This window comes from Epinephelus lanceolatus, chromosome 14, assembly GCF_041903045.1.
Source record: "Epinephelus lanceolatus isolate andai-2023 chromosome 14, ASM4190304v1, whole genome shotgun sequence".
NCBI classification, from domain to species: Eukaryota; Metazoa; Chordata; class Actinopteri; order Perciformes; family Serranidae; genus Epinephelus; species Epinephelus lanceolatus.
In genome coordinates this window covers 9,236,334-9,251,215 of record NC_135747.1, presented here as the reverse complement: position 1 = coordinate 9,251,215, position 14,882 = coordinate 9,236,334, and the positions used below count along the sequence as shown (strand labels likewise).

At 39.1% G+C, this 14,882-nt stretch overlaps 1 protein-coding gene and 1 long non-coding RNA gene across 3 annotated transcripts; one reads left to right on the top strand and one right to left on the bottom strand.

The window, feature by feature from the left end:
• Positions 1–3,692: 3,692 nt before the first annotated feature.
• Positions 3,693–5,386, top strand: LOC144466852 (uncharacterized). Its single transcript, XR_013493262.1, has 4 exons — positions 3,693–3,766; positions 3,886–3,931; positions 4,940–5,259; positions 5,350–5,386. It is a non-coding gene; the product is annotated as an uncharacterized LOC144466852 (long non-coding RNA).
• On the bottom strand, positions 5,287–8,383 carry LOC117251272 (G2/M phase-specific E3 ubiquitin-protein ligase-like). 2 transcript variants are annotated; one of them, XM_033617442.2, is made up of 11 exons: positions 8,301–8,383; positions 7,739–7,851; positions 7,575–7,648; positions 7,386–7,481; positions 6,896–7,101; positions 6,712–6,811; positions 6,462–6,624; positions 6,263–6,369; positions 6,025–6,169; positions 5,737–5,863; positions 5,287–5,560 (listed from the first exon to the last, which is right to left on the bottom strand). In XM_033617442.2, exons 2-11 carry the CDS (start codon positions 7,784–7,786, stop codon positions 5,388–5,390), a joined length of 1,239 nt encoding a protein of 412 aa, XP_033473333.2. In that variant the 5' UTR covers positions 7,787–7,851; positions 8,301–8,383; the 3' UTR covers positions 5,287–5,387. The 2 variants fall into 2 exon arrangements, with proteins under 2 accessions (XP_033473333.2, XP_078030476.1); XM_078174350.1 differs by having other exon boundaries at positions 5,290–5,548; positions 6,462–6,811.
• Positions 8,384–14,882: the final 6,499 nt, after the last annotated feature.

Sequence of the window (14,882 nt, the reverse complement as noted above, 5' to 3'; positions counted from 1 at the left end):
TTTACTGCCTTTACTTTTAAGCTCATATCACAGTCATTATAAAGGCTACATACACATGCTATATCTTGTTTTTTTCAGGACAATCTGGGCTAAACAGATTTGCCATCATTCCATGTCCTTCTATGTGCCTGTATTTTATATTAATTTTTATATCAATGAAAAAAACAAATCCATGTGACTAAATTCTTACATTTTTACATGTATCTCACCATAGCAAGTTGGAAGAAGACATATTCTGTCATATATGAAGAAGGGAGACTCTCTGGAATCTGGCAATATAAGAACCATGATGGTGGGACATTCTGTCACTTCACAGTTGTCCAAAACATGTGGTTTGTGCCAGGCGGACATGATTGCCAGTATTTTTTCATTATTGCAAGAAATTCCATTGACTCATTCACAAGTCAAAAATGTGTTTTATCTGAAAGAAACATGCAATATTTACATCTGAGATCATAGAAAAATAGTCAACCAAGTGCAATGATGTCCTCCAAGATAATATTTGTTTTTCAGTTTCAGTTATATATTGGGGAGACATTTTGGGCATTGGTGGGGGGGCACGTGTCCCCCTCAATGTATATGGTGACTACGGCCCTGTCAGCATGCATAATTAGGCTGCAGTAGTCTGGGTGCACAAAGGTGAAGTGGCTGGTCTTGTCATACAAAGTTTGATGGAGTGTCAACTGGACAATATGGAGATGTTTGCATCTTGAAAGCCGGACTACAAATGTGGATAGACAGGGAGAAACACACACAAGCCTAAGACGTGGTAAGATACGATATTCCTCACTATGGGAAGTGACTGATAACAAGATCTGTATAATGGATTGTAAAGAAATTCGTCAGGTTTTTATTTTGTAGACAATCAATCTGTATTTATAGCGTGATGGGATGACAGCACAATGATGTGTGTGGTATCCCTGGAAAGCTCTGCTCCTGCGCTTTGATGTGATATGCGTGGCATTTCTGTGCGAGCCTGCATTTGCGAATAATCCATCCAAGAGTAATGTGTGTGCAAAGCTGTATGAAAGCTCTATTATACATCATTTTAGTGTAACTTTATCATTTTTTTTCGTTGTGAAAACACTGGACTACCGACAAGTGCTTGGTGTTCTCGGAAAGCTACAGTTCCGCTGTTTCACGTGATATGCATGGCTTCTCGCTATGACACAGAGAAGAACGGGTGTGAATTTGGACGCACTATGCTTGTTCGGGCCCATAGGGTTAACTATTTATTATGCATTCAGCAATGAAGTCATAGTCTGCAAGAGGTGGCATATCTGTCAGTCTGAGTTAGACTGCACTCTGAGAACGTGAAATATTTCTGTGTCTGCTGGGTGATAAATAGACTGGAAGCAGGTTTCGGTAGTGTTGAGCTGCATTGCTACAAAAACATATAAAACCATTTACCTACAATTTTAATTGACTAAATTGTATGGAGTTATATTTGTGCCACAATCCTGAGCGAGCAATTGTAGATTTTGAGCACAGAAAAATGTGTTGTGAGCACAGAAAAATATTTTGTGCAAGCACACAAATCAACTTTTGAGGACAAATTAAATGTGTGCCCTCTCACAAACTCGTTCTTAGTGCACGAGCAGTCCGCAGCGTACTCGCTCAAGATGTGTCTCTTTCTCCCTCTCGACCTGCCTGAACTTCCCCTGCGCGCTCGCTCGAGTTGTACACGGGTGTTACAAATGTGCCACAATTATCAACCAATCAGAAAACTCGGGGGCGGGTACATTCTGATTGGCTGCTTCGGCTCCAATGAGGTTGCAGCATCCCGGTGGAGTTCCCACCCACCAAAGGTCAAAATGGAGGAAAATTTGATTGGATGAAAACACATTTTCGGTCAGTATTTCACTTTAAATATTAGTATTATTGAATGATATTACATTATAGTGCTGCTGTGCTGCGTTGATTGGATTAACATTAACGTTACACGTCCATGTATCTTGAGACATCAGTCGCTGAGTGACAATTTCACTCGTATCCCTCTTTAGCAATCCTGGCTGCTGCTAACTTCAGAAGATGTCTTCTGAACCTAACGAACCACGGCCACATGTAAGTAGTTTGTGCTTTAGTATTATATCATGTTTTATGAACCTTTATGAAAGTATGTTTGTTTTTGTCTGTACACTTTTAGCCTGTAAACCAAGTTAGCTATTTTGGTAGGTTGCTAAAGTTAGGTCTGTTAGTTAATGTCGGGGAGAAAAGCAGAAGCTTACGAACATTAGCGTTACTTCCATGATAGTTGGCAAAATTAACAGTGTATAAAAAAAGACAAGGCATCAAAAGCTGGCGTTGCGCCACCGAACGCCCGCTTCTATTAAAATGTCTATTGGCAATGATTAGGGTGCATCACATGGCCCGTTGTCTCTCTCATGTAGTTTATTCTGAGACGTCGGGGAGAAAAGCAGAAGCTTACTAACATTAACGTTACTTCCATGATTGACAGTCTTAATTAAAGAATAGTTTAGGCACCTTCCTCCGGCTTATTTCAACATATAACACCTGAAGAAGGCACTTTGATATGACTGATATGACTGATATGACTATTGATATGTCTGTCGTCATTAACTGAAATAGACTTATAACCTATATATCAAGTTTGATAATCTTATGTTACACATCCACAGCTGAAGCACACAATCATCTGTAAGAAATTTTGTTACAATCACACATGTTTTAGGCAGTATTTTACATCTAATTTTGAAGCTCTAACACTATTGGGAATCATTTTGTCTTAATAGAAAGGCAAGCACAGGTGTAATGGATGATATATTAATTAGGGGTAACATTCCATTTAGGTGTAACAGAGTCAGGGTGCTGCTGCTGTTCCTGGCGTTGTGTGCTGGCTCACTGAAGCATGGATGTTTAAAGAGAACCTAAGACATTGTGGTGTTAAGTTACAGCACTTGCAATTTGTTTATGGTTATATTTGTAATTGTACCTTTCTTTGAAAGATTGTTGTAGATTTGTAGGACTGTTTTAGAAAAATTACCATAAGGCATAACCTGAGATGTCAAATACAGCACATGGCTGACCATGAGTCCCTTTTTTTTCTTATTGATCTCTCTGTCCAACAGGATACACTGAGACAGCAGTTGATGGAGAGACTTCTCACCAGACTACAATCTGCCTTAAACCAGCAACCACTAAATCTGGATTATTTGGAGCTCCTAACTCGCCATGATCTTGTACTGTTTGGATCATTCTCTGAGCAGATATGAGGTGTATCAGAGATTACAGAGGCACTCCAAAACCTCCATCACGTTGTCCAGAGGGAAATTAATGCCAGTTCTATGCCTATTGTGGAACAGGAAACAGAAGTTGGTCCAGGTCCTGGTCACCCCAAAATTGTAATAGAGAAAGAAAAACTGAAGAGTTTGCTGGACACACATCTGCCAGTCTTCTGCATTGCAAAATGCCTTGGTGTTTCAAGAAGAACTGTTTACAGGAGAATGCAAGAATTTGGCTTGTCAGTAAGAGGATCATACAGTTCTGTGACTGACCAAGAACTTGACAACATAATTTCAGGTGTTAAAATTCAGATGCCAAATGCTGGATACCGAATGGTTCAAGGCCATCTGGTTTCACTGGGCCTTCGCGTTCAGTGGTGGAGAATGATGGCCTCCATGCACCGAGTTGATGCTGCAGGGATCTTCTCACGGATCCTAGAACTGGGGTGTGTTGTGCGAAGAAGTTATTCTGTCTGCGGCCCTCTCTCCTTGGTCCACATTGATACAAATCATAAACTGATAAGGTAGAGTAAAATAGCCTGTCTATGCAATTATCTACATACAGAATATTGGGAGTGGAGTCATGTCATACATTTAAGAACAGCCTTAGTTATATTTCAACCTTTTCCCCCCTCTTGAACAGGTACAATATTGTGATCTTTGGTGGAGTGGACGGATACTCAAGGAAGGTAATTGATTTTTGTGTATGCGTGTGTGTGTGTGTGTGTGTGGTTAATGTCATCAGCTTAATGTAGATTGTTTTGAATTCCAAATTAGACCTTAATATGCATATTGTTAAGATCTCAACATCCACACAGGGATGTAGCAGACCTAGGCATAAAATCCTAATTGGCTGCTTAGGATGTAAAGTTCTTTTATCATTGTGAGTTCATACAAATTGTGTATAGTTTATCTCCAGGGCTGAAGAAGAATTCTTCAATTACAGGGTAGTGAACCTTGATCATTGTTTCGCATAAAAAAATACTGCCAACAATCTGAGTGCCAAGAAATCATTATGCAAACCCCACAGCTTAGCTATGAATAGAATAATTGCATTGGCCAGTAGATGTCAGTATGGAATTCCTGCTAATATCAAATTATGATCACATCTGGTTATTCTTTTCATATACAAAAAAATCTTAAATAGAAATTATTTGACTTCATATAACCTGTCCAAATAGGCAGCAATCAGTCAAGTTGCATTTCTTAAACATTTACCTTACATATTTCTTGCAGGAACTGCTTAAAAATACAAAGCATTTCATGTTGCTGCACTAGTTTTTCAGATTTTAACTGTAAGTAGTCCCTAATTCATATCTGCTTGCCTTTCCTGTCCCACAGCGTAATAATTTAGATGCAACCGAATGTATAGCTGTGTATTTCAGATCAACGTTGTGTTTGAGTGTCTGACTTCTCTCAACCAATTTAAGTGTTAAACATGCAAAATAGTCAGTTGCATCACAAGTTCAATATATATAGTATTTTAGTATGTAACATATACTGAGGTGATATCAAACACAACATAAGGTTCTGTTGCAATGATATGTTATGTGTAAAGATGTAGGACCTACCGATGTCTTCTTATGATATAATAAAATACCAAAACCTCTATGACTGACTGTAAGAATGTAATACAGTAACTGATAGCATATGTAAAATTTTCCATGTTTTATTGCAGTTAATGTACTTGGATGCAGCAACAAATAACAAGGCTTCACCTGCATTCTCATCCTTCCTGAGATCAACCCAGCTTCATGGCCTACCATCTAGGTAATTATCCTGACAAAAACACATGTTGGGAGAAGTGGCATTTATTTATTATATACTAGCAACAAAATATTTTATTTCCTCTACTAAAGTTGAAGTAAACCTTTTTAAATGTCATTAAAATTTATTTTCATCTTAGGGTAAGGGGGGATCAGGGTGCTGAGAACGTGGACATCGCACACTTCATGTTTGCCACACGGGGAACTGGAAGACAAAGCTTTATCTCAGGAAAGAGCATTCATAATCAGAGGTTCGTAGTTTTTCAGTCTTGAAATTTTTGACTGCATAATTATTTGTAGTTATAGTAGTTTTGTTATTTTAAATTAAAATTTCATTCTAGGATTGAGAGACTTTGGCGGGACGTCTGGGTTGCGTTCACTAGCAAGTACCAGTCACAGTTGGGTAACACACTGAGTGATCTCCTTGCTGCTCTCTGCATTCATGGTTAAAGTTGCATGTTATTTTGAAGCATCTCTTTTCATCAGGGAGGACGGGGATGTGGGATTGCCCAAGAGGCCCTGTGTCACCAGCTGCACTGTCTGTCTCCCCTCCTGTGATGGATATATTAATGTTTCAAATAACACAGATTAAGAAGAGCAATTTACAGTCATTGTCTTTAAAATAGTTATAGTATTTCAAAACATTTATATATGCTTGGTACAACAAAATCAGTAAAACACTGAAATGACATTATGTGTGTGCTTGGTATATGTACAGTATATAGTACCTGACATTTCGATCTCCTGCAAGAAATCTTGTAAGAAGTTGATTATCTTCCTCTCAGTTCTCTCCTTAGATGTCCCCTTTTCACTGAATTGCGACTGGCAGTTCATCATTATGAAGTTAGCATCAGGCTATAAAGAGAGTGAATGCAGATTCAGTTAAATATTCTTGTATGTTCAAACTCAGGCTATGACTGAAACACACACACACACACACACACACACACACACAAAAACAGAGCAAAGTGAATGTCTGTAGTTTCTGTGTAGAAAGTGGCAGTTAAAATTGTTACCTTTATGATCTTCCCCGGAACAAACAGGGGGTGGCAAGCGTCAGGGTTTGTAGCCATCTGGTTCACCAGGCCATACAGTTCCATGTCCTTTCTGAGTTGCTGCAGCATTGGAATCAGTCTTGTTGTAGAATGTAAGACAATTGCTCTTTGAAGAAAAGCACACAAAAAAATCAAAACTGTTGCAAAGTTAACATTTTTTCATGAAAAATATTTAAAATGTTATTCTTTGAAAACTTACCGAATTATGTTTTCTTTGCTGTCCAGTTTGATCTGCCTTGTGTATCCACAGCTTACAATTTCATCAGCCAACAACATCAGAGACTCAGCATCTGCAGAATTTTCAACCTGAAAATGTGCAACATAAAATAGAGAATACAATATGTGGTACAACATTATAAATCTAATTCAGATCTAACAATACTAAACAGAATGCTGACCCTGCTGATGAGCAGACAGGATTCTAGATCGGTCACATCTTCCTGAGACAGAGAGTTTAAGTCCACCTCTCCTGTGCAGAGGAAGTTGTAGCACCACTCCCTCAAAAAAGCAGGGGGTGGACCACCTTGTGCGAGGCTGACTGCCATTATTTCACCAACAGTTCTGTGAGCAACATAGAAAAAGTTTGAGTAAAAGAAAAAAACTCTTTTCCATATATGATTAGTGTGCAAAAATGTGTATGTTACCAACCTAAAGTTCTCATTATCAACATCTGTCAAAGAGTCCTTGGGATTTTTACTCTGGTTCCCAGCTCCTTCAAAAAATCTCTTTTCAATACCTGAAACCATATCTTAGACAAAAAAGCAATAACAAGGTTTAGATAATCCATTGGGTTTGTTTCATATCAGAACAAACAGTTAAATGACCAACTTACCAGTCAGAAACTCTTTCCTAAGTGCTCCTGTATCAATGCCTGCCTCTCCTATATAGACCACCTTAAGAGCACTGGCAGGAGATGCAGCTTTTTTCCTTTTCCACTGGAGAATGCCTCTGTCTGGAAGGTCTTCTCTGTCCACACACAATTTAAACTCTGTACTGGTGTCAACTTGTTGTTCAATGAAGCACAATACATCTTCCGTACTTGAGGAAAAGAGAAAATATCGCCATCAGATCAGATTTAATTATTCCATAACTGTCTATACTATAGACTGTAGATTAACAGGGAAGAGTGAAAACTATGAACAGAATAGTCATCCTTACACATTCTCTCATTGGGATAATTTCTAGTCAATGACATATTAGTCAAGTTAAAATATTCCCCATTTCAGACCCCAGGTTGACAACCACTGGTGTAAATGATGGTGCACATCATTTATTCTGTATTTGATATAAACTCATGCAAAGACCATCCTAATAAAACGTACCTTTTTGGTTTGAATGCTGCTGTTTGAGCAGGCATACTTGGACTACTGTCATTTTCTGCAGAAGCCACTGTACATTCAAAGCTGTCACTTAAGTCACTGTAAATTCAAACAATTTGCAATTTGTTAATTGTTAATTGCAATGACAATTAATTGTGGAAAAAAAAATGTAAACAGAAGAGAGCAGATTACCTCTCTCCACACAGACTGGCATGGACTGTTATCTCATCGTCTGGGAATTCTTTGGTGCAAACTGGACAAACTGCCTGAAATTTGAAACAAAGTTTCCTTACATTACAGAGAGCCAAAACAAAAGATCACTGGTAAAGGGGGAAATAAAGTGATTTTGAATTTACCTTGTGCTTGTTCTCCACAACACATACATCGGCCTTGTTGAACTGCATGGGGCCAGAGTGTTAAGCAGCAAAGACACCAGGTTTCTGGCTGCTGACTCAACTGCACCATGGCTCTAAATAAATTCAGGATTAACATTAACATGAACCGTACTTAAAACATGTCCTGTTGTACAAAGAGAGCTCAAATTATCAAAGAAGAGGGACTCACGTACTGTAATGTGATGTCTCAGAATAAACTACATGAGAGAGACAACGGGCCATGTGATGCACCCTAATCATTGCCAATAGACATTTTAATAGAAGTGGGCGTTCGGTGGCGCAACGCCGGCTTTTGATGCCTTGTCTTTTTTTATACACTGTCAATTTTGCCAACTATCATGGAAGTAACGCTAATGTTAGTAAGCTTCTGCTTTTCTCCCTGACATTAACTAACAGACCTAACTTTAGCAACCTACCAAAATAGCTAACTTGGTTTACAGGCTAAAAGTGTACAGACAAAAACAAACATACTTTCATAAAGGTTCATAAAACATGATATAATACTAAAGCACAAACTACTTACATGTGGCCGTGGTTCGTTAGGTTCAGAAGACATCTTCTGAAGTTAGCAGCAGCCAGGATTGCTAAAGAGGGATACGAGTGAAATTGTCACTCAGCGACTGATGTCTCAAGATACATGGACGTGTAACGTTAATGTTAATCCAATCAACGCAGCACAGCAGCACTATAATGTAATATCATTCAATAATACTAATATTTAAAGTGAAATACTGACCGAAAATATGTTTTCATCCAATCGAATTTTCCTCCATTTTGACCTTTGGTGGGTGGGAACTCCACCGCGATGCTGCAACCTCATTGGAGCCGAAGCAGCCAATCAGAATGTACCCGCCCCCGAGTTTTCTGATTGGTTGATAATTGTGGCACATTTGTAACACCCGTGTACAACTCGAGCGAGCGCGCAGGGGAAGTTGAGCGCACAGTGAGGGCAGGTCGAGAGGGAGAAAGAGACGCATCTTGAGCAAGTACGCTGCGGACTGCTCGCGCACTATGAACGAGTTTGTGGGAGAGCACACATTTAATTTGTCCTCAAAAGTTGATTTGTGTGCTTGCACAAAATATTTTTCTGTGCTCACAACACATTTTTTTGTGCTCACAAAATATTTTTCTGTGCTCACAACACATTTTTCTGTGCTCAAAATATTTTTTTATGCTCACAAAAGCTATGCTCAAAATCTACAATTGCTCGCTCAGGATTGTGGCACAAATATAACTCCATAAAATTGCTCCAAATGATTAATTTACTGAGTAGGGGTATTTGGACCAAACAGTTGTGGGGACTCCCTGAAAGGAACTGCCCACTGGGGAGCTCCTAGAGAACTACGCATGTTAAAAGGCTTTTTATTTTCTGTATGCATTCATACCACCACCACAAATGCTGAAAATATAAGGCAGTCTAAGCATTGCTGTGATGAGTCAGAATAGTATTGTATTTCCTCCATCACATTAATGCTAAGTAAAGCCTGGACATCATTGTTGGTCCATTTGTCCATGTTTTCTTCCATTTCTTTTGTTACAACTGTTGTTTGTGTTTTGTGTTAGCTGTTGTTTACATGGCTAACAGGTTTTTAAAAATGAAGGTTGCTAGTACTCATATGTTCGACCAATCAGCGTACACTTTTGTCACTTAAAATTCCAAATATGCTAAGAGAGGGCCGACTCTGAAATCGGAGCCTAGGAAGTCGGTGTGCTAAGAACTATGATCGTACCTAGTTCTTGAGTGCAAGCACGATAAAAAGGATGTTCTTAGAACCATGAAAAAAGTTACTCTGGTCCAAAAATGCCTAATGTCACGAGGACACAAAAGTAGAAAGTAGGCAGCCTGGGGAATACTGTATGAGGCAGCACGCTCTGGCCTGTCCCCTCTCTGAAGACACCAGCCACTGTGTTCCATTACAGCCATAAACACCTTTGCTGACATGAACTACAGTATAGCACTTTTGGACTGGAGCTGTCTGAACATGCACACAGATACAGTACATGTACACACAAACACTGACTGGGCTTCCTTACAGTTGGGATTGCATTACACTGTTGTCCTATGTAAGAGTGTGCATAGATTTACCGCCCAGGGAACGAGAGCAGCGCCGCAAAGGGGTTACACACTCATCATATACACTGCAACAGTAATGACTGTTCAGAATTCTACAGCACTGAAGTGATTGGATTGGTTTGACTGTGCCTTCAGTGATCAAACAAGGTGGTGGTAGATTGAATAGTAGGATAGTAATTTTTTTTTTTTTTGGGGGGGTGGGGGGGTGGGGGGCTACATTCAAGGCTTTGGAGTTGGTCACAGAATTCCTTAAAACATCTTGAGTTCCTGAAAACATCTTGAGTGTTTTGTGACATGACACATGACCCTGAAAGTGTAGAGTGTAGCCATGAAGGGATGCACCTGGTCAACAACATTGCTGAGGTTCACTCTGGCATTCAAGCCATGTTCACTTACATGCATGTAATTTTTTTATTTTTTTAAATCACCCATTACACCATCAGCTACCTATTTACATGGCACAATTTAAGTTATTTGCTTGATTAACTGATTAATTATTTGGTCTATAAAATGTCAGGAAATAGCCATTTTATGTTCCTTAGGCCCAAGTCAATGTCTCCAAGTAACTTGTTTTATCCAAATTGTTGTTTACTATCACACAAGTCAAAGAAGAACAACAAATCTTTTAAATTTTTGATGTAGATGTACATGCATACTCCAGTTGCCTCTCTGTCAGCTACATTCAATTTGTACTAAGTTTAGGTTCTAATGTCTTTGCAAGTCTTGGTGGTGCCTTTTGTGGTTGGCTTTGGAAGGTGGTGGTGTTTGGCTGCGAGTCACCCATTTAGATTTGGAAATCAGCTCGCCAGTCTGTAAACTCTCCTCCTGCTGACGTGTAGCTAGCTAGCTGATAGCTAGCCAGGTTCAGGTTTTCAAATAGAAACACCTGTAAACATCAAGGAAAGATGGAGAGGAATGGTCACCAGCTGAACTAGCATCCTGCTACCCATTTTACATTGGAAATAAATGGGATATTAGCAACTGCAATATCCTTTGATTCACGGAAACTTGGTGAAATCCTGGACAGCGGCATTCAGTCAGAAGGCTCTTTCTCTATATGCCGATCTGACAAAGATGATGAGGAGGAGATGGAGAGGAGATGTGTGTGAAATAGGACTGGTGTGTTGGCGAGAATGTCAGGTGCTGTTCTGTTCCTGCTGTGGATCACTGCTATACACTGTACAGAGCCAGCTGCAGAGCGGAGTCACTGCTAATTCTTTGGTTGGAGTGACCTACAGTCGTTGAAGTCAGGAAGTGTGGACACTTATATCATTCCACAACCATTAAACCATGGATTGGACAATCACAAAGCAGCAACCTATTAGAATTGATGGGATGACATTTTCCTAGAGTTGTACTTTGTATAATTCCACATGACAAATAAATGTTTGATTAACTGATTGAAATTACGAAGTCGGAACTGAGGATTGGTATTATAAATTAATAGTCAGTTATCAAGTTATTGCTGACTGATTTTCTTTCCATCAATTAATCAAATAATCTTTTCTAGATCTAAACATGTTTACTCTCCAGTCATCCAAATCTGGTGATATTTATCCCCAATCTAGCCTAATATTCTTGGTTTTGGTTACAGAGGTACTTGGTCTTCTTTCTGCTGTTTCAGCCCATACACTTTTAGCTTTGATAAGCTGTGAGTGTGAAATGAGACACTCAGATGTTGTATGTACTGTTGGAATTCACACCTTTGTGGGTCTTCACATTCGCTTAAAGGAATCGGTCAGCAAGTGTCCCTTAGATCTCATTAACTGAATTATCCTCATATCTTGTTCAAGCTGAACAGAGTGTGCAAAATATTCATAAACACACACATCAAAATCACCACACCCAGCCTGCTGTTACTGGCATTTGCTAGTAGTTTACTGCAGAAATATGTCAGAGACAGACGAGGCAGTATCTGCCAATTTGCCAGACAGCACCATCACTTCAACAAGGAGAGTGCACGACACCAGCCTCAAAAATACTGTTCTCAGTGTCAACAGTTTGACTAAAGTTTCTCAAAGTTGCCTGGTTTCACTCCAAAGAACAAACTAAATACAATGTCCAGTTGAAGATTTCCGTTCCTGTTTCATACAATGACTGAAAAAGTTACAAGAACAAAAAAAAAAGGTTTCTCTTCCTTAATGTGCCTGTTCTTCATATTGTTTGCACAGTACTCCCAAATACATATACAGTGAGGAGCAAGGTGCATCTTACAAACAGTTCCACAAACGACATGCAAACTGCAACTTCAGCCTGGTGTGTCTGCTCGAAAAATGGGGCAGAATGCATCACATCTGCGCCTTAGAGGCTGGCCCAAAAGCCTTAGTAAATCTGGCCCTCAGCGCTGTGTTCAGTCTGTATTATACAAAGAACGGGGTCAAGCTAGTGTTAGCTTTGTCTCTTTTATGGGACCAGATGTGGTGACAGCAAAGGACCAGACTGTCACAGCAACAGGTGGTCCCGTAATCTCAGCACTCTGTATGTTACCCTGTACTTTCATTCACACATAATAAATCATACGGGACAACATATAGAGTTATGCAGTTGAGCATAACTGTACTTCAACACCACGTCCCAGTGTTCTTCTATTGTATATTAAATTTAAGCAACACAATGACTCATGCGTTTGTACAGTGTTAAAGGGGAATACCACCTATATTAAGAATTCCAGAGTGTTATTTCCATGGTCTTGGAAAGTTCAATCAACATTTGTGAACATGAGCTACTCTCTCTCAAAGCCAGAAACCAGAGTCTCAAACTTGTGATGTCATCAAGTATAAAGTAGGAGCAACTCTAGACTTCACAAATCTGAGTTTTAGCACTCTGGCTTTTGGATTTGGGAGAAAGTTGTCCATGTTAACTAATATTTTTGGATTGTCTTCGACCCTAGGAATAACATTTCAAATCAGGTATCAACTGTGGATGTGCCACAGCTTTAATTAAAACTTGGGATTCATTACTGTAACAGAGTTTAAAGAACAAAATAAACATGCAGTATAATGCATTGTGCAATTATTGCTATTAGTATGGTAATTGCTAAGGCAAGTGAAAATTTAAAGATGTTAATCATGATACAATTTTTTGGTAACACTTTACAACAAGGTACACAAAAAAGTCCCTCAGTCAGTGTCAATTAACTAATTATTAACTAATGATTAGCTACTGTATGACATTTGATTGGGAGTTACTCAAGAACTGACCATTAACTAACAATTTGTTCCTTATTAGTTCCTTAGTAACTTCACGTTTTGTCTACCTTATTGTAAAGTGGTACCAGCTTTTCTTTGTACCGGCATTGTGTTATTCTGACATTACACCTGAAGTTTTAACAAAGCTTTTAAAATGTACCATTTGGTATGACTCTGACAGTCAACAAGATTTGAAATATCTATAGCAAAACGTTTCCATTCATGGATACGAGTAGGTTCGGGATTATGTGTTCTTTGTATGCCTGACTCATTGTTTGATAGAAACTGTTGGCTCTGGTTTCAAGTGGCATTTGTGGGTGGCTATTGCAAACTCCAGGACAAGTTGAAAAGCTTAGCTCTTAGGAAATGTCACTCACTCAGACATGAAGTCAGAATCTAACCAATGAACTTGCAGCAATTCATCATCTGAAGCGTTTCTGTTACACCGCTCATGTATTTACTTCATGGTCTGCAGTGAAAGAGAATGGACTCTTGTTCTGCACTGCCAAGGTGTGTGTCAGTGAGAGTCCGGCTCAGGTAGGTACCCACAGCTTCTCTGACGTGGAGCATTTCACAGGGATTAGGGAAATGTCAAACAATGTAAAACTATCCCTATAGACAACCATCAGTGGGAGGAAAAAAACAGCAGGACAAATTTTTTTTATATATTATAGAATACAAGATAGACCACATACACATATTCTATAGTGCTTAGACATTATACTGAGATTAATCCTGTATGTATACAGTATATCTTGGTCATGTGATACTGTTTCTACATTATTTCTTTGACAACTAAATGCAAAACAGATAGCAGGCTTATTAAATACAATTTAACATTATGGAAAAGTAAAATATAGCTTTCACAGTAATGGATCCTTACTAATAACACAAAAAGATACAGAAGATAAAACGTCACTAAGAGGGGCATTTCCATGCATTATCCGAGTTTTATACATGGCCAGAAAATCTGTCTAAAGCAGCTGGTGGGTAGCAGTCCAAAAGTGGACAGATTTGGGTCAACTAAAAAATAATACAAACAAAACAAATAAACTTGGTATTGAAGCACATTTCTGGAACAGTTTTCATATTTTGAAGAACCATTAGCGGTGCTACAACAGATAACTTTACCATACAAGTAGCCTATGAATGCCAGCAGTGTCGATCATGTGACCCCCCTCTTGCAATCTTTCAAGTCTTTGAAAGAGAAGACTGTAGCTCGCCCTGTAGATTGAAAATAAGGACAACACAGGACATACAGTATTCAGCTTAGGCTTACCACACACTAGAAGACTATGAAAAGACTTTGCAAGAATTATTATACTGAGCTCCCTTTCAGAGATACAATATATTAGCAGTCCCTTGGCCTGCTCATCTGGTAGAGCAGGCATCCCATCATGTCCTTTCCGCAAAAGGGCTGCACGTCTCTCTCACTAAAACAAAGACAGGTTGATGGATCAGAAACACAGTGAATTAAACCCAGATTCTTGTACACTAGACAACTCCAGCGGTTTCTCCTCCTTTCGCACAGTACAAGGGAACTGGGACTTTTTCACAGTCAGTGTTGCACATTAGTAAACTGACAAGCTAATTTGCATAATCTTGTCTTTGTCCCAAGAAAGAATGTTAGAACGTGGTCATATTGGTCATATGATCAACTACAATTAGCCACAGATGTACATGTTGTTACCACAGTGGTTGGAGTCTCATAAAAACTGCAGTTATAATCTGCAGATGATCACTCGTATAACTTAATTTTCCCATTGAGGGTGAAATCACATATTGAAACAGGTGTCAAAATACTGCCTAAGTCGTATCTCCTAAAGCGCTCATTAAATAAATT